The sequence below is a fragment of the Danio rerio genome, chromosome 2, assembly GCF_049306965.1.
Source record: "Danio rerio strain Tuebingen ecotype United States chromosome 2, GRCz12tu, whole genome shotgun sequence".
NCBI lineage: Eukaryota > Metazoa > Chordata > Actinopteri > Cypriniformes > Danionidae > Danio > Danio rerio.
Window position 1 is genome coordinate 41185278 of NC_133177.1, and position 19615 is coordinate 41204892.

The 19615-nt window shown below is 37.5% G+C and overlaps 1 protein-coding gene across 2 annotated transcripts in view; it reads left to right on the forward strand.

Moving 5' to 3' along the window:
• The window catches only part of mmp14b (matrix metallopeptidase 14b (membrane-inserted)), a 22343-nt gene continuing 2728 nt past the window's right edge, over nt 1–19615 (forward strand). Inside the window, exons 1-10 of one of the 2 annotated variants that reach the window (XM_005171310.6) lie at nt 1–213; nt 338–485; nt 12312–12460; nt 12880–13002; nt 13336–13643; nt 14071–14232; nt 16532–16698; nt 16785–16923; nt 17010–17160; nt 17243–17358. In XM_005171310.6, coding sequence (XP_005171367.1) covers nt 399–485; nt 12312–12460; nt 12880–13002; nt 13336–13643; nt 14071–14232; nt 16532–16698; nt 16785–16923; nt 17010–17160; nt 17243–17358 — 1402 coding nt within the window. In that variant the 5' untranslated portion in view covers nt 1–213; nt 338–398. 2 annotated transcript variants of the gene reach the window in all.

The following is a 19615-nucleotide window of genomic DNA, read 5'->3' on the forward strand; positions in this document are numbered from 1 at the left end:
ACGTCTACAACCAAGAGAAAGGGGTTGCTGTGCATGAGAAGCCGAAGATTTTATTAAACTAGAAAAATAAGACAAAGATATATTTGCCAATGATAGCTTGTCTGTTTTTACAATGCGTTCTGTCGATGCTCCATTCTAGCGCCCAGTGCATGAAACGATGACTTTTAGACTGTAGAGTTTCAGTCCGTGCAATGCAACGGTAATATATCGCAGGTATTGTTTACATTTTGATAAACGTCTGTATTCTCCCGCTTTTCTGGAGAAACCAAAGTTCTCGTCCAATTTGTACCACTATTGTGGTAGGCACTAGTTTTTAAAGCGTTTTTTATTTCGACAGTAACAAAGTGGTGTCAAACTTTATCACGAGTACTTTTTCAACAAAGGAATCAGAGCGAAAAATGATCTGGAGCGGGTTCACGAGGCTGTTGCTCCTAATATTTGTGTGCGCGCACAGATCGTCCTCGAAACAAGATATGAAACCTGAGGTGAGTATCATGCATTATTAAAACTTAAACTGATATGTATCACTGATAACTGATAACATGTACAGATATGAGCATCGAAAGATGTTTCATCCCTAGGGAACGATACATGACTACATCTCAGTAATTCATGCTAGAAGAAAAACATGATTTAAAAAAGAAATAAAATAAAAACTGATAAAAACAAACGTTTCATATCAAATCAATAGTATAAGTGTGTGTGCTAAAAGGCATATAAATATATGACTTTGTTTTAATAAAGTAAAAAAAAAAAAAAACTTTTTTCCAAACAATATGTCGAAACTGGATAAAGTTCTTTGATAACTGTTACTGTATAACAAACTACTAGACTTGCATGTCAAACTGTGTGACCTTCACTAAAGTAGGTCAATGCTTGGCTAATAAAAGCAGACTGTGTGTGTATGTGAGACTTGATCTTAAGCAGGGGTGCCTTTTCTTATGAAGGGCCAAAAATCCAAACTTTATTAAGGCTAGTGTGCCAAAGGTAAATATAGTTGCCATAGGTAATTTCTCAATTTATTTAATAATATTTATAAAAATAACTAATACAGTAACTTATACAGTATATATATATATATATATATATATATATATATATATATATATATATATATATATATATATATATATATATATATATAAAATACCAAACTAAAACTTTTTTTTTTGTTGCAGTAAAAAAATAAACTAATTTATCTCTAGTTTGTGCCTTGATTTGCTCGTCTATGTCTTTTGCATAGTCCTCCATTTGTCGAGTGACAGCATTTATGTTTTAAAAACTCAGACTAATTTATATTTAACTGAAACGTCATTTCAATTAGCTTTTTGTTTGTGGTGAAATAAAACAAACAAACAAAAACAGGTTAAGTCAAATTAGATATGACAATCTAATGTCAAATCAGAATGTGACAATCTGTTAAAGGCATTGCTCCAACCCCCTCTATCATTCTCAGATGGGATGGTGAGCCTAATCAAAGGTTACAATGGGCCAACTTTGGCCCGCGGGCCCTACTTTGGGCATCTCTGATTCAAAGTCTAAATTGTTTGAATGTCACAATATTTAAAAAAGAAGGCAGCAAAAGCGGCTAATAAGAAACGATATCTGCTGAAGAATAACCTATGTATTGTGATTTAACATTTGTAATGCCAATGAGATTGAGAAAATTATGAGATGAGAAAATTATCGTGGTCTTAATGTATTCTGATTTGAAAAAAAATTACATTAACATTTATAATCTTTTTAGAAAAAATCTGATCTTTGAGTGTAAATTAAAATCAGTTTATAAAAACACTGTCATTATGCAAAACTATAATATAAAATGGGCATAGTTTTTGTTCACAAAAATATGTGACATGTTAACAAAATTCAGAACAAAACAGCAAAATTTATAGAGCCATAAATAACATGTTCATTTCCATTCTAGCTGAAGGGTGGAAACCCTACAGGATATATCCATTTATGGATTTGATTAAACTTATGAGGCTCTGAAACTTTATGATCTGTCAGTCACAAGTATTATTGTCACAGATGTTTAGTTTTAAGAAACTCAGATCTCTCTGCTCTGTGATCAAAGTAAACACTGTGGAGGAGTCTGAATTAAGGTCAAGTAAGAGACCGCAGATACTGAAAGATGCTGAGGATGCAAAAAAGAACGGCCGATTACCGCAGGAAAACAGGAAGAAAAGTCATGACTGTAATGTTGTGGTCAGAGGGTGGATGGATATGCTGAGGATGAGTTTGGGGGGAGAAAGGTTTTTCGGCTCCTATAAGCTGCAGGATTTAATGGATGACATCTGTCCTCAGTTACGGTCAGAAAGTAGAGGAGGGGTTTAGACAGAGTAAATAAAAAATATCTCCATATGGGCTCTTTTCTTCCTCTGTTTCTCCATTTCGGCTACCAGGAAGTCATCACAATCCTGCAGGAAGTTCTCCCAATTCCTTAAGGATTTCCTTCAGCTATACAGACTTCTGCACACCTGTTTTTGAACAATACTAGTGTCTGTGTCTACCTCCATTTGTTGTGAAATCCATATCACAATGATATTTTTGATGCACTTCTTGTCACTGACAGATAAGTCATCTGATGAGTTGCATTAATGATTGCGTAAGCCACATTATTTGGACATGCATTTGCTCACATATGGCTAGTCACATCCTTCATAGGACAGAACCGCAGGAAATAGCCCAGGGATTTTTTTATTTTTTGACCACATGGCTTCAGAGCAGATGTGCGATGATGCCAACGGTTGGTGATGTAGTGACAGAGTTTGAGGAAGGAAGTGGGATGAGGAAGGGGGTGGAATGTTGGAGAATATAGACAAAGAGATGGGGGGAAAATGGGATTGATGTTTTCGGGCAGGAAACGCGGTGGGTGTGAATGATGCAATTCTGCATAAAGAATAGAAAGTATTGTAGGCTGAAAAGTGATGTCATTTTAGAAAAGAGAGACTAACAGAGAAATGAAAGGCTGAAATTGACTACAAATTGTACAGTCCCTGGACAAAATCTGAAAATTAGGTCATTTACAAAGTAAAATCCTTTTTTGGATTCTTTTTTTTGATGTTTGAAACTAGTAGTCATTGACCTGCAATTAGAAATGTTTTTTGTACTATGGATGTCAGTGGCTAACAGTTTTCAACAATCTGCAAAATATATTTGGTCTTCAATAGATTTTTTTTTTATTTTGGATCCTTTTAAGACTGAACAACCAGCAAGATCTTTGCATTAAGTGGTTTCAGAAAGGAACACTCACCGGCCTCTTTATTAGGTACACCTTACTTGTACCAGGATGGACCCCCTTAGAACTGCCTTAATACTTTGTGGCAAATATTCAACAAAGTACTGGAAATATTCCTCAGAGATTTTGGCCCATATTGACATGATAGCATCACAGTTACTGCAGATTTGTCAGCTGCACATCCATGATGCAAATCTCTTATTCCACCACATCCCCAAGGTGCTCTATTGGATTGAAGTCTGGTGACTGTGGAGGCCATTTAAGTACAGTGAACTCATTGTCATGTTCAAGAAACCAGTCTGAGATGATTCGCACTTTATCACATGGCGTTCTATCCTGCTGGCAATAGCCATCAGCAGATGGGTACACTGTGGTCATTAAGAGATGGACATGGTCAGCATCAATAGGAATAGGGGCAGGACCAAAAAAAGGAGCAAGCAGCTACTTCCTGCAGAGAGACACAGAACACTTCATAAAAATAAAAAGAGCAGAATTAATACATAAGGGACATAACACCCCCACAGACAAGAATAAACATCTTCATGTTTACAAACAAGATCTTGATAGAGTATAAGCAATGAGGTTATCTTTGCCTTTTTTGTACTGAATGTCTAAATTAAAGTCTTGACAAATTAAAGGCCAACGCATAAAAGTTGTCAAGTGTAAATTAAATGCAAGAAAGTTTGGGCTGTCACAGTACATACATTTGAATACTAACCACTGTTTTTGTTATTGGTAAACTCCAGTTACATTAGGCATTTCTTTTTAAGTATTTCGCTATTGGTGTTACGCTGTCGATACATTTATCCAGCTGTTGAGCTTCATTAGCGTAACCTGAGCAGCTGAACTGCATTTTTATGATTTGGCTTCATTGGATTTGGATTCACCACACGCGCACCCAGATTCTGTGTTATTCCATTGGCCCAGAGTAAATGGAAGTTGTGACTCATTTTCCTTTAAAATTGCATGTCTTTCTCTCAGCCTCTCAACATAAAATGGTGCCTATTGCTCCTTTGTATATAAAGTAATAGAAAAGATCACGCATGCTGTCACAATAACTCAAACTTAATTTTTCATGCATCATGGCCAAGCCAAAATGAGGGTGAAAACTGAATTTATTTAATCAAATTTGCAAGTTATGAAAGCGTTGAGGATTTTCTTTACATTTTGGATCTTTTACATTATATTAGATTTGATATTTGGTGTTCACACTTGCAGTTCAGGTCTTTTGGTTTGTTTGGGCCAGACCAAAAGTGTATTTAGTCCTGGCAGACTCAGTGGTAGTTTTAAAAGGGTTAGTTCACCCCCCCAAAAAATTTGGCTTTTTACGCTCCTTTCACTTTGTCCCAAATACTATTTGGGTTTCTTTTATCTGTTGAAATAAGTCATTTTGAAAAGTCCCGGTTGCTTAGACCCATTGACTTCCATGGAATTTTTTTTTCCTACTGTGGAAGACAATGTATGCCAGCAACCAGCATTCTTCAAAATATCTTCTTTTGTTAAAGAAAAAAAAAAGAAAGAAAGAAACTCAAAGGTTGAAAACCACATAAGGCAGAGTAAACGATAAATAATTGTCATTTTTGAGTGGACTAACCTATTAATCCCGAAAGATACATAAAAATGTAGAGCTTTGTGATGGAATTTACAGGACATTATGACATTTTATCAGTTGTGAAGATATTAAAATATGGCTTAAACACTAGGGATGTAACGGTATCAGAATTTCACGGTACGGTAATACCTCGGTATGAATGTCACGGTACGGTATTTATTGAATCATTTACAGGAAAAAACAAAACTTATGAAAATACTCCAAAAAAGTGCCAAAAGTGTCAATGACATACAAATTAGCCATCTATCTGTAAGCTTTGAAACAGGAACTTCAATTTTAATAACAAAAAATTATTAAACCATGTAAAAAAAATAAAGTTTCAATTTAGTATTGTTGAAAACTCATCACATTCAACATTTAATCACACTCAGCCCATCTACCTAGATGAGAGCTCTGCTAGTCGGACTTCTCATCAAGCATCTCCCGCTGGATCTAATCTCACTATATTTATTAAACGGGATATTTCATTTATCTTGTTGTCTTTATCTAACGACATATTCCCTGACTTTGGTCAGTGGAATCTATTACTTGTTCTCAGGTAACGTGTTTTGGCTGAGCGCAAAGATAAGTTAATGATTAATGTAAGCACGTACATTCTGTATATTGACTGATCGCTTGCCTTTATTTCCTATAATGTATAAACTTATTGTATGTTATACTTTTAAAATGGCCATTATCGATTCTTAAAACTGATACTCAGCAAAAGAGAGGCTGTGTTTCGTATTTTCACTGAAATTGAAAGGAGGCAGTTGTTATCGGCTCCGTTTTGTTATAAATAACCACACAGTGAAGATGACGCTCATCTTATGCAGCACGACGCCTCAACATTTCTGCTGTCTAAGTTGCTAATATTAAAATGAAAATAGGCAGTTCCTTAAATCATGTTTACATTTTATTGTTGAGAAAGTGAAACAACGAAGCCAGGGTGATGTGAATGAAGTTATAAAGTACACTGTTCCCTTTGAAGATTTACCCGTGTCCTCGGTATAATCTGCTTTTCCATATCAAACTGAGAAGAAGAGACTGCAGCCTTGATCAAACTTGCGAAGTCTGAACTTACACGGAGATAAAGCAGGTCGCACACCAGAAGCGACGCTCGGCGGCGCGGCGCGCCACGTATTTTAGAATTCTAATCATAGGTTTCTATCAGGATACACACACCGGCGGCTGTCGGCGGCACCCGGCGACGGCTCAGGACGCAGTTCATTTTTCAGCCGCGCCACAGAGCGCCATCTGATTAGTTTCATGTTAAATATCATTCGAATGTGCGCGTCTGGTGTGCGATACTTTAATCTGTCATGTACGCGCCGTGTCGCGGCGCCGAGCGGCGCTTCTGGTGTGCGACCTGCTTTAGAGTTTTCCAGCTCTTTTCATCCCCGCTTCTAGCAGCACACTCCATTTCCGCATTACTGGATCTGTAGCAACAACAGACCGCAAGGGATGATGGTCAAGCATGGGCTGATGGCAATTGTAGTTTTCGTTACCTTCCGTTCGCTTCATTCGCCTGAGCAAATTTTCTCAGAAGACCTATAGTTTTACCGAGTCATGCGACTTCGGTAATATCGAAAAAAATTAATATTGCGGTATGACGGTATTTACAATACCGTTACATCCCTATTAAACACGCATTTACACTACCTGAAAAACGTCTTATCATCGATCCCAGTTGTCAGAGCAACAAATACCAACTTGACTTCTAGTTGATCATTTGGAAAAGTGAAAGAAGGTAGATTTTTCATATGAATCATCTGTTGAACTGCATCCCAATCATCACAAATACTGCAGAACACCTATTGGAACATGCATGGACACAAGATTCTCACAGAAATCAGTCGAGTTTGGTAAAGGAAAAATCATGGTTTGGTGTTACATTCAGTATGGGGGCATGCAAGAGATCTGCAGAATGGATCAGCAGCCTGAGGTTTAAAAACATTTGTGCTGCGCATTACATTACAAACCACAGGAGAGGGCAAATTCTTCAGCAGGACAGCGCTCTTTCTTATACTTCAGCCTCCACATCAAAGTTCCTAAAAAGAAGAGGGTCAATGTGCTCCAGGATTGGCCTGCCCAGTCATCAGATAAGAACGTTATTGAGCCTGTCTGGGGTAAGATGAAGGAGGAGGCATTAAAGATGAATCCAAAGAACCTTGATGAACTCTGGGAGTCCTGCAAGAACGGTTTCTTTGCCACTTCAGATGACTTTATTAAGTTATTTGAGTCATTGCAGAGGTGTATGGATGCAATAATTCAAGCTCATAAGAGTCATACACAATATCAATTCTTTTTCCACTGTACTATGACTTTATATTCTATACTGTATATTATTTCTGTTTAGTGACAAGACCTTTTTCTAAGCTAAGTCAGACAAATTAAATAATTAAAAATCAAGTATATAAATATTTTATTTTGGTAAAATAAGTATAATCCAGAGGCATTTGTCTTTCATATCAGCCACTTCTGATACCAAATAATCAACTAGAAGTCAAGTAGTTATTTGCTGTTCCTAAAACTTAGATAGGCAATGACTTTTGTAGGGTAGTGTATAAAGCTGAACTGAATGGTTATGGACAACATTGTGATTGAACAGAAAAAAATATGTGCACTTCATGTTTTTTTATGGTCGGTTTTGGCAAGTTTGGTGATTAGATTCATCTTTGTGGACTGCTGTCTTGAATTCAACATGAATACAACAAATACGTAACATGTCCAGTGTGCAATACCTGAGGAGTTGTCTTAGATATTTGTGTGTTGCTGTGCTTCTTGTCAGGTGTGTGACCCCTTGATGCTCAATCTGTTTGGATGATGTCATAACAATAGATGCTATGACAAAGATTAACAGATCAATTGGTATATTGAATACATAAATGTTCAAAACCTAAACCTCTCCCCCTTGATTTTTGGTGTAATGACAGTCATAAACAGGTCATCAAAGACACTTTAGTGTAGTACAAAAGCAAAAGATTGCACAGCCAATAATTTACGTGAATCATGCAATAAAACTGTATACAACGTGCGGAAGATTGAGTAAACATCCTTCACTTTATAGACTCTTTTTTTCATGGAAATAACTTCCTCTGTGTGGAAGACAGGATGTACTGGCAGACTGTTGGGAAATCCAGTTTAGAAGTTGTTTTCGAGAGATGCGAGAAATGTTGAGCAACAGCAAAGACTTCACACATGATGTTTGTTCTGCTTCAATTCTCAACACATTATTCATTTATCAGAATGGATTTAAAGCAATAGTTCACCCCAAAAATTAAAATTAATAGTTTACTCACCCTAAAACCATCATATTTGACTTTATTCTGTCAGATGAACACAGTCAGAGTAGTTTTAAAGGGTCATGAAACCCTCCTGTATTGGTTCAAGTCTCCCTTAGAATTTGCCAAAAAAATAAAATAAAAATAAAAATATAATGCCATGGAGGGAGAGAGTGGGCGTGGCCAGCAGAGCAAAGGAGAGGATGGGGAGCTAACAACTGTTGTCAGTTGGCTCACAAACAGAGACACAAACTGAGAAGACACATGATCTTATGGTTAAAGTTAAAATGCAAAGAAATAAACAGTAATTTAATGCTCTGCTACATATGTTATTCGTGTTTTCACATACACATAACTACAATTTATATCATAATAAAGATAATCGTGTTTAATTAAACACTTTAAATGAGGACTTCTCTCCTCCTCAATCCCGGGGTCTGAATTCAGACACAGTGGATAGCAGTGCAGCAGCAGGTCTCTTATCCTGTCTATTCCAACCATTAACGCTGCCGGTAATTTGAACGATTTTAAACATATGGCAAACACAGCAGCATGCACATAGATGTTGTGACTGAATGGTAACAAACTCAACTGATAAAAGAAAGTCAGCCATTCTCCATTTCTCATACAGCTCTCTCGACAAAAATGCTTGCTGCAAACCAACAGCTTTGCTGTATTGGCTCTGACAGCATCACACTGCACAAAACATGCAACAAACCCCATGGATCATGGAAAAAAACAAATACAACCCTTCATGAACAGCTAAATACTGCATGCCGTATGCGGAGTCAGTGGACGCAATCTCACCCAGTCATTGGATCTCACAGCTTTGCAGGTCTGCCTTGCCTTCGGAAAGCACGTGGTCTCATGAATAATTAAGCAGCAGGGTCTTCTCATAGGATAAGAAAACGTCGCTATGAATAATAATGAGAAACCGCTGCGTCATAACTCCACTAAAAGATTCGCTCTACGTCACCAATTTTGATCCCACCCTAAAATGATTTTAAACCCGGCAAATGAAATTAGCTGACAAAAGCTCAAAATTATCCAGTTTTTCCCACAATTAAAGCTGACGGTTACTGACTTTGTCTAAACTTTCTTAAGCGCATAAATCCATCGTCAAACTAACCCAAATGGCACCGGAGGTTAATCCTTGGTTTATAAAGCAGAATGACAAGTTTTTGTGACAGAAAATTTTTTAAAAATTTAATTCATAAACTTCAATCACTGACTCCTGCACCTGTGGCTGAATGCACATTATGTCCAACTGATATATGATGGGTGGCACGGTGGCTCAGTGGTTAGCACTGTTGCCTCACAGCAAGAAGGCCGCTGGTTCAAGTCCTGGCTGAGTCATTTGGTATTTCTTTGTGGAGTTAGCATGTTCTCCCAGTGTTGGCATGGGTTTCCTTCAGATGCTCCGGTTTCCCCCACAGTCTAAAGACATGCGCTATAGGTGAATTGAACAAACTAAGGTGGCCGTAGTGTATGTGTGTGAATGTGAGATTGTATAAGTGTTTCTTAGTACTGGGTTGCAGCTGAAGGGCATCCACTACATAAAACATATGCTGGAATAGTTGGTGGTTCATTCCGATGTGGCGACCTCTGAAATAGAGACTAAGCCGAAGGAAAATGAATGATATATAATGCATTTAACATGCGTATAAGCTCTCATAATCATTCATAAAATGGTCATCACTCAGCAAATTGTGATCTCACTTTAGTCCAGTTACAGTGAATGGATGCATTCATTCATCACAATGAATCTCCGCCATCCCCCACCAATCCATAACCCATAAACGGTCTTCTTACCCTCATATAGATGTAACACACTGAACCTTTGTTTGAGCGGAGACTGAGTCACAGGCAGCCAAAGAAACTGCACTATTCAGTGTCAGATGATAGAGAAGAATTATGAGGAAGTTAAAAAATCATAGCCCCATAGCCTGTTATAGAGCCTGAGACAAAAAGAAGAAAATAGAGTGCAGGAACTAAGTAAATAGAGGAATAAGAGGCTCAAGAAAACAGCAAGTTCTTAAAAGGAAAAACAAAATTTCCAGGATTACATCAACTTGGAACTCAGGCTCTGAAGCATCTGACTGTGCACGTAATCACGTCTGCTGCCAAAAGGCACGCTCAAAAACACATTCAGCCAGAGAGCACCATAATAAACATTAAATATGCTGATCATGCGGAGGAACCTCTGTCTGTTGACACTTTAGTCACAAAGACCGCACATGCGCCGGCTGCCAAGTCATGTGAGCCACATGTTTTTCTGCATTGAGCTACAGCGTGCTGAGGCCCCACAGGGTGTGTGTCTATATTGTTGTCCTTCGTTCCTGCAGCAGCATGAGAGAAAAAAGGGAAAGAGAGAATCGTGGAGGAGGCAGAGAAAGGGGGGATTTACAGGATAAGGGCTCCGTCTCTGTGGTTTCAATGGCATTAACCAGAAATTCCCTGGGAAATTACTGACTGACAGTTTGGTTTAACTGGAGACAGTATCTTTCTCCCCGAGGGAGTCACAGACAGATAACACTTCACCTTTCATTATCTCATCTATCATCCTATATTGCTGCAAGAAGAAATGCATTTGTGCCGTCACTGACTTAGTTTTAAAAAAGAGATAATGCAGCTTCTTCCTTTTGCCACAAAGAAAAGCAAGGTCATAAATCAGTCTAGGCACGCACTTGATATATTACTTTGTTTAGACGTACTTGTTAAGTGAATTTCGAATAAATCCCAGTGCTTCAAGTGCATTGTTTCATCAATTGTGGTAAGGATCCCTGCCTGATCCCATGGGTGTGAGAGGTTCACTCCTACCAACACTAAATGAAGCTGTTAGTAATCTAGCAAATATGTGTTTGAATATCAAAATACTAGATTGAGGTCAGCACATTTTCAACAACAACGCTACACTTATTTGATCAAATTCAAAATACCTATTTAGAAATGCTGTTCATTTACAAGAACTGTCTTGTAATTTATTCATTCATTCATTGTCCTAGTCCCTTTACTCATCATAGGTCACCACAGTGAAATGAACCGCCAACTTATCCAGCATATGTTTAACACAGTGCCCTTTCAGCTGCATTCACACACATACACTGCGACCAATTTAGTTTATTCAATTCATCTATAGTGCATGTCTTTGGACTGTGGGGAAAACCAGAGCACCCAGACGAAACCCAGGCAAACACGGGGAGAACATGCAAACAGAAATGCCAACTGAGCCAGCCGGGTTTATAGACATAAGTGAAGAGTGAGAGAGGGGTGTTGGGGGATTGTGCCTTCATGTGTCTGTACTGTGGTGTTAGTAACTGTACTATGGAGCAGGTTTCAGGTGGCCGCTGCGATCGGACACTATACCCAAGTTGGTGAACTGGGGGGTATTTCAGGCTGTACCAACAAGCTGAGTACCGGTTGGGGCAGGGGGGATGTGGTTGTAAATTTACGGTAGTTTTCCAGAAGAAATAACAAAACAGGAGGGTGGTGGGAGATTTGTCTGAAATACGGGAGACTCCCGGTAATTGTTTCTCCTAGTATGGAAGTCAACGGTTACTGGTTTCTAAAATTTTTCAATATCTTCTTTTGTGTTTAACGGAACTAAGAAACTCAAAAGGCGGAGATGCCCAAAGTAGGGCCCGTAGACCAAAGTTGGCCCATTGTAACCTTTGATTTGGCCCACCATCCTATCTGAGAGTGATAGAGAGGATTGGGGCAATGCCTTTAACAGAGATCATGATTTCTAATTTGACCTTACCTTTTTTTGTTTGTTTTATTTTCCCACAGAAAAGCTAACTGGCGTGTTTTAATTAAATATAAATGAATCTAAATTTTTAAAATGTAAAAGCTGTCAACTGACAAAAAAAGGACTATGCAAAAGACATCGGCGAGCAAATTAAGGCAAAAACTAGTGTAACTCTATTCTGTTATGATATTTTTTTGTTTTTACTGTAATAAGTTCAGTATAAAATGTAAAAAAAAGCTGCATTAGTTAATATGAAGCAATTTTTTTGTTATTTTTAAATACTATTAAATAAATTTAGAAATAATCCATAACAACTATACTTACCTTCGGCCCGCTAGCCTTAATAAAGTTTAGTTTTTGACCTTTCATAAAAAAAACTCAAAAAACAACTTTAAAAAAAAAAAAGGTCTGTTTACAAAGAACTTTGCCTCTCTTTCTGTCTTGTTTCAGGCATGGCTACAGCAGTATGGTTACTTGCCCCCTGGTGATTTGCGCACACATACGGCCCGCTCTCCTCAGTCCGTACCCTCTGCCATTGCTGCCATGCAGAGATTCTACGGCCTGACAGTCACTGGCAATTTGGATGCCAATACTCTAGAGTAAGCCAGTTTTCCAACATGACAGCTACAATGTATTATTTAGTCCAATTAATGCTGCCATGTCCAGGGTTGCATTTCTTTAAAATACATTTACATAAAATGTCAAAAAAATGATGCCTTATTTCCTCCACGGGATCAGTCTTGCATTTTCTGAACAACTGCGGCTAGTTCAGGAGATTCAAGAGCTTACAGATATCTCTGTGGAATTATTTTGGCCCATCAGTTATGCTGTTGTTAGTCATGGAAGGAGGGAATGGAAAAAGTACAGCATTGTGTCAGCAATCCTTCACTGGTGTGCAATGAGGCACGGAAGATGTAGAATATATGAGGACAGAAATTAATAGCCACCCTGTACAAAATGGCTGAAATTAAATCTGTTGTGTGGTGGATGATCTAATGTATTGGATGCTGATTGCCAGGGCAATGAAGAGGCCCCGCTGTGGCGTCCCAGACAAGTTTGGATCCGAACTGAAGAGCAACCTGAGAAAGAAGCGCTACGCCATCCAGGGACTGAAATGGGACAAAAATGAGATCACATTCTGGTAAGAAACTTCTTTCTGTAGCATTTGAAAGTGTATTTAGGTCAATTTCGGTGCAGAAATCCCATCCAAAACCATTACCGGTTAATTGAGGTTTGCTGTCATAAACGTTTAGATATGGCTGTGGCCTGTGCTTTAGTAAATATGCAGCACACTTATGGAAAAGTCATCTTTGGCCTTGCTATACGATTCTGCTCCGCTGCAGCCAGGGCCAAAATTCCTGTGTGACTTGTCTGTAATGTAAATCATTTTTTCTCTCCCTCTTCTGCCTATATTCCCTCTTTTTTCCTATGGCCTACTTTTTCTCCAATTCACCCTTTCTTATCTCTTTCGCAGCATACAGAACTACACGCCAAAGGTTGGGGAATACGAGACATTTGAGGCCATCAGAAAAGCCTTCAAAGTGTGGGAAAGCGTTACGCCTTTGCGATTCAGAGAGATCTCTTATAGTGACATCAGGGACAAGGTTGTAGACTTTGCAGACATCATGCTCTTCTTCGCTGATGGCTTTCATGGCGATGCCAGTCCATTTGATGGAGAAGGAGGTTTCTTGGCCCATGCTTACTTCCCAGGGAATGGCATAGGAGGGGATACGCACTTTGACGCAGCTGAGCCTTGGACTATTGGCAACAAAGACTTGCTGGGTAAGAACAAACACCGCATGTCAGCGAAAACACTCTAGACCTCCGAAGGGGGTTTCACTTGTTTGTGTCAGTTTGGATGATGGGTCCTGTTTAGACATGCTCAAATGAGTTCAGATCAACTCAATATATGTGTGAAAAGGAGTTAGGCAAGTCCAAGCAAGTATTGGGTTGTGCATGCTACTGAACTGGTTTGAATCAGCCTTACCTTTCATTGACAATGTTTTGAACCTCTTGATTTTTTCATGCTTTGTCATTTCCCTGTTGTGGACTGAATGCCAAAAAACAAGTTCTGTAAGAAAGGAACAGTTGTTCTCTCTTAGCTGTCATTCATTCAAAAAAGTTGTAGGTAATGCGCAGTACACCATTATACAGAATGCCATTTAAGGTTGGCCAGTCTGACCTGTGCTTATTTTCGTCTTTCTCTCAGGTAATGATGTGTTCCTGGTGGCTGTGCATGAACTGGGCCATGCTTTGGGAATGGAGCATTCAAACGACCCATCCGCCATCATGGCTCCCTTCTACCAGTGGATGGAAACCGACCACTTTGTGCTTCCTGATGATGACCGGAAAGGCATTCAGAAGCTTTATGGTAAAAGCATCAAAATTAACAGATCTGTGTTCTCAACAATTGGGGTTGTTAACCTAGGAACATTAGGGCAGGCGTGCCCAAAACCTTTTCTTATAAAGGGCCAAAAATCATACCTAATTAAGGCTAGCGGGCCGAAGGTAAATACACCTGGCATGGGTAATTTTATAATTTATTTAATAATTTTTAAAAATATAATATTATATATATATATATATATATATATATATATATATATATATATATATATATATATATATATATATATATATATATAGAACAAAAAAAATCTCATTTATAACAGAATGGAGAAAATGGTGCCTTGATTTGCTCACTGATGTCTTCTGCACAGTCCTCTATATGTCGAGTGACAGCATTTACGCTTTAAAAACTCATCCCATCATAAAAAAATTTATTTATATTTTATTGAATGTAATTTCAATTAGCTTTTTTGTATCGAAATAAACAAATATTTTTTTCTTAGGTGAAATTAGAAATGATATCTGTTAGAAGTGTTGCCCCAACCCTCTCTATCATTCTCAGATGGGATGGTGGACCAAATCAAAGGTTATAATGGGCCCTACTTTAGGCATTTCTGCATTAGGCCTTATAAGGTTTCAATTGTTACATTTTGAGAATATTACATATTTTACTTAATGCTAAGTTGTATCTGATAAATACAGATGTTTTCTTTAAGCATAAAACTAAATTACACAAATGTACCTAATATATACAAAAAATTTTTGACAATCAACACTGAAATGATCTATTAAATTTGGCATAGATTACTTATTTAATTTAGTGCTGAGAAAGCTACTCTTTAAATTAAAGAAACTTAAGAAATTAGCATGGACAAATTACACTTCTTTTACGCCTGCTTTACTCATTTCGGATAAAACTGTCTGCAAAAATTAATAAACATTAATGCAAACAAGAAAACTATGCATAAAACTGAACATTAGGCAGTGAAGTATTGAACTGGGGTGCGTTTCCCAAACCACAACGTAACTCGCGACTGAATTATCATAGTACGATGCATTGGTTGGGAAAAAAACGATGCAGTGATGAGTGTTTCCCAAAACGGTAGCTGCTTTATCACAGATCCATTGTTGGAACCACGTTAGTAATAGCGTAAAATGTCCATAATGACATTCTAAACAGGGTGGATTAACTACTTCTTTAAAGAAAAACCCCATAATGTTTTTGTGCAAATTATTTGTTTTACACACACATGCATTGAAAAAAAAAAATCTAATAATAGTTTTGGTAAAATTATGCATTCCATTTCCATATTACTTGAAATATATGTAAAAAAGCACATGTAGGGCCTATGTTTACTAAAAATTTACAGTAGGCCATTTATTTTTATTATAAGAATAGAAAATAATACTACTTAATAATTATTACTATTACATAAGATATTGTTTAATTATTTATTTATTTAACTTTTTTTAAAAAGTCTACTTTTACAACTTTGACACATTTAAACCACAGATATTTAAATTCACACATTATATTTAAATTTCTTTATAAATAACCTACTATAAATTAAAGCATTAACATATGCTATGTATTCAGTTTTCACAAGCTTTGTAGACGTAACGTAAATTCTGCTTTTAAATAATTGGTCACCTACAGCTTTCATTCAGAGCCAAATCAAATCACTTTTATTGTCACATTATCAGCAGCATGTGTGGTATGATGAGTGAAAAGCTTAGACGGTCACGGCTGCATTCAAAATAGCATACATGCTTTCAAAGTGCACTATAAAGGGAATGCAATTGTCAAGATAAAGATCACTAAAACTGAACTGTAAAAAATACTTTAAAACAAATTACACCTAAGAGAGATTACTTTAATGTTTTAGTTTTTTTTATATCATTTCAACTTTAAATGCTGGAATGTTCGAAATTGATAGGGCATATGGGGGATAATTGGGAATCGAACACTACAGCTCAAGAGTAGTTGGAAACGTTCAAGTTTGCGATGCAGTTTGCAAATTTTTATTGTATTGATGGATATGGGAAACACCAAATCAACGAACTATGTTTGTAATGACGCAACTTGCGACCTTAGTTGGCTAGCGATGGTTTTCAGAAACGCACCCCTGTATAGTAAAATCCAATAATAGAGCAGTATACCATTTCCAATTAATTTTCAGTTCAACTAGAGTGAAAAATAATAGTCAAGTACAGCATTTAATTACATATTAAGATGCTTTTGTCAATCAGTTATTTACACAGACCAATGCAAATAAGCTAATTCACTAAAATATTTATATATTTTGATTTAATCTCTGTAGGACCAGGATCTGGAGGACACCCTCGAACCCCTGTCACCCCTGAGACGCCCCATCACACTCCATACCCCACACCGTACAGGCCAGGAGGACCCTCCTATGGTCCCAACATCTGCGAGGGTCATTTTGACACCATTGGCATTTTCAGAGGAGAAATGTTTGTGTTTAAGGTACTGATGGAGTATGTGCTGCATTATTTTTGGAATAATGACTAGGAGATTGTTTGTTCATTATGGTTCCTGTCTCTGTGTTTTAGGGTAAGTGGTTCTGGCGTGTTCGAAATAATCAAGTTATGGAAAACTACCCCATGCCAATTGGACACTTCTGGAGAGGTCTGCCTACTGACATTAATGCTGCATATGAAAGAGAAGATGGCAAATTTGTCTTCTTTAAAGGTACTAGATCTATCTTATCGCATGAATTCAGTGGAGAATTTGCTTATTGACCCTGAAATACTACATTTGACATGTCTGGTTTGCAGGGGACAGGCATTGGGTGTTCACTGAGTCCAACTTAGAGCCAGGATACCCGAAGGTTTTAGGAGAACTGGGATCTGGTGTACCAAAGGACAAACTGGATGCAGCTCTTCTCTACACGCCTACAGGCTACACTTACTTCTTCAGAGGAAACAAGTCAGTAGCTTTGATGTCCCATAACATAAAGCACGAGCACAAAGAGAGCATAGATCTGAAACTGCTGCTTATCTTTCATCAGATATTATCGTTACAATGAAGACACGCACTCAGTGGATCCAGATTATCCCAAACCCATTAGTAAATGGCAAGGCGTTCCAGACAACATAAAGGCTGCATTCATGAGTCGAGATCAAGGTAAGCTTTTCACTTTTTTAACAAACCTCCAGTCCATTTCAGCTGTTATACAGAATAAAAGTTTAATTTATGAGCCGATTTTCTATTCTGACATGGTCATTCTTTGACTATTCTGTGTTTTAGTAGTGTCAGTCAGTCATATGATAATCTGTAACCACATAGAGGTCCCTATCATACACCCACCACAATAAGGTGCAAGACATGTTTGGTGCGATTTCTTGCTATTTTGAGACAAGCGAAACCCTAATTTTCACATTTTGCACCACGTTGTTTAAATAGTTTTTTGACCACACTTCATTATTATTGTTCATTTATTTGTTTGCTGGAAATTAGAACTGAATTTAGGAATAGTTTTGAAACAAATTTTTGCGCTAAACATTTACAAACTAAATTAGATATGTAGGCCAATGGATGTCAACATTGTGTGCGTATGACTTGTTTCCTTATCCACCAAAGTAAAGGAGTAAAGTAAAGAGCAAAAGTAAAGAGGCTGAATGGAGGAGGTTTGTTCTTTATCCTCATGCAGATGGTCTCTTAAACTGTTTTCTTGCTAGTAAAGCATTCAATTTTTCCATTTAGTTATTCCTTTTACAAAGTCCGCCATGTAAATGGCAAATGTGCCACAGTGTGGCGCAACTGACTTTTAAAGGGAATGGGAGATGGGACTCTGGTTTAATGCACGTTTTGCTTAAAACACACCCATAACTCATCAAGAGAATAAGCACAACCCTGTTACACCATGCAACGCGGGGCAAACCGTATTTTACCGTCCTTAAAATAGCAAAAGTGTATTCAGACATGCTTTTAATGGTTCTGCTTTCTGCTTTATTTTTCACATAAGTGTGGCACGACCATTGTTATTTAAATGGCTCAAGGCTTCCGGTCTCATTCACTTCCAATGCTAATGTGCTAATATTTTACGATATTTGATTGCCAGTAAACAAGCATTAAAAGGAATAAAATGGCAAAAAAATAAAACATACTGAAAAACTACATTTTGAAAAAACAAACAAAAAATACATATAACTCCCTGACTTTCAATGTCTGAAATAGACCTTAAAAAATTCCATAAAATTCAAGAACTTACAAGACCTGTGGGAACCCTGGATAATATATTAAAAGACTTTAATAATCAAAGTGCAGCTCCAAAACACTAATTAATTGTACTTTTAAATCTTTATAGCTTGCCACAATCCTTCAAACCTCTGTTTTATCCATTTTTTAACAAAAGCCTTTTTAATTGTTTCAAATATAATACAATTTACAATCACTTCGATAATCGCTTATTCTTTCAAACATTTTAAACATTTAAAACATTCATAGTATCAGTAACACTGAATAATAGAACATTTTGTAAAAAAAGAAAAGAGTATTTGAATAAGTCTAGAACTCATTTACTCATTCATTCATTTTCTTTTCGGCTTAGTCCCTTTATTAATCTGGGGTCACCACAGTGGAATGAACCACCAACATATCCAGCACGTTTTTACGCAGCTGATGCCCTTCCAGTTGCAACCCATCTCTGGGAAACATCCATACACACTCATTCACATACATACACTACGGACAATTTTAGCCTACCCAATTCACCGATACCGGATGTCTTTGGACTGTGGGGGAAACCGGAGCACCCAGAGAAAACCCACACGAACGTGGGGAGAACATGCAAACTCCACACAGAAATGCCAACTGACCAAGCTGAGGCTTAAACCAGCAACCTTCTTGCTGTGAAGCAACAGCACTACCTACTGTGCCATAAATTTGGGCTGTCAGTGGAAATCTAATAGACGTATAAGAATAGGTCAAAATTAGACTAGTCATCAAATAAACAGAAATCAATGACTGCACATATAAAGTCTGTCAATTTGATTACTAGTCTAGTTTTGGGCTATTCTTTGACATCTATTAGATTTTCAATGACAGCCCAAGTTTAGCTTTGTTTTAGCCAAGCTGTCTACTTTTAGATTACGTTTAGTCTATTAGACATCTATTAAACACAAAATTGTTCGCTGGGCTCTCTTTGTCTTGATTGGTGTGAACACCCAAAATAGGACGTCTGGTGTTTGACCTACTGATATAAGCATTTATCACTTGTCACATTGTGCCTCAATAGGTGAAAGTCTGGCCTGTTCCACTTCCTGACCCCCATTTCCTCTATTCTAATATTTCCCTGCCTCTCATTATTGTCCTGTCATAGACAAGACATGCATTGAAGAAAAACTGTAGTCAGGATGTAAGCTTTGAGCCAAAGATTACT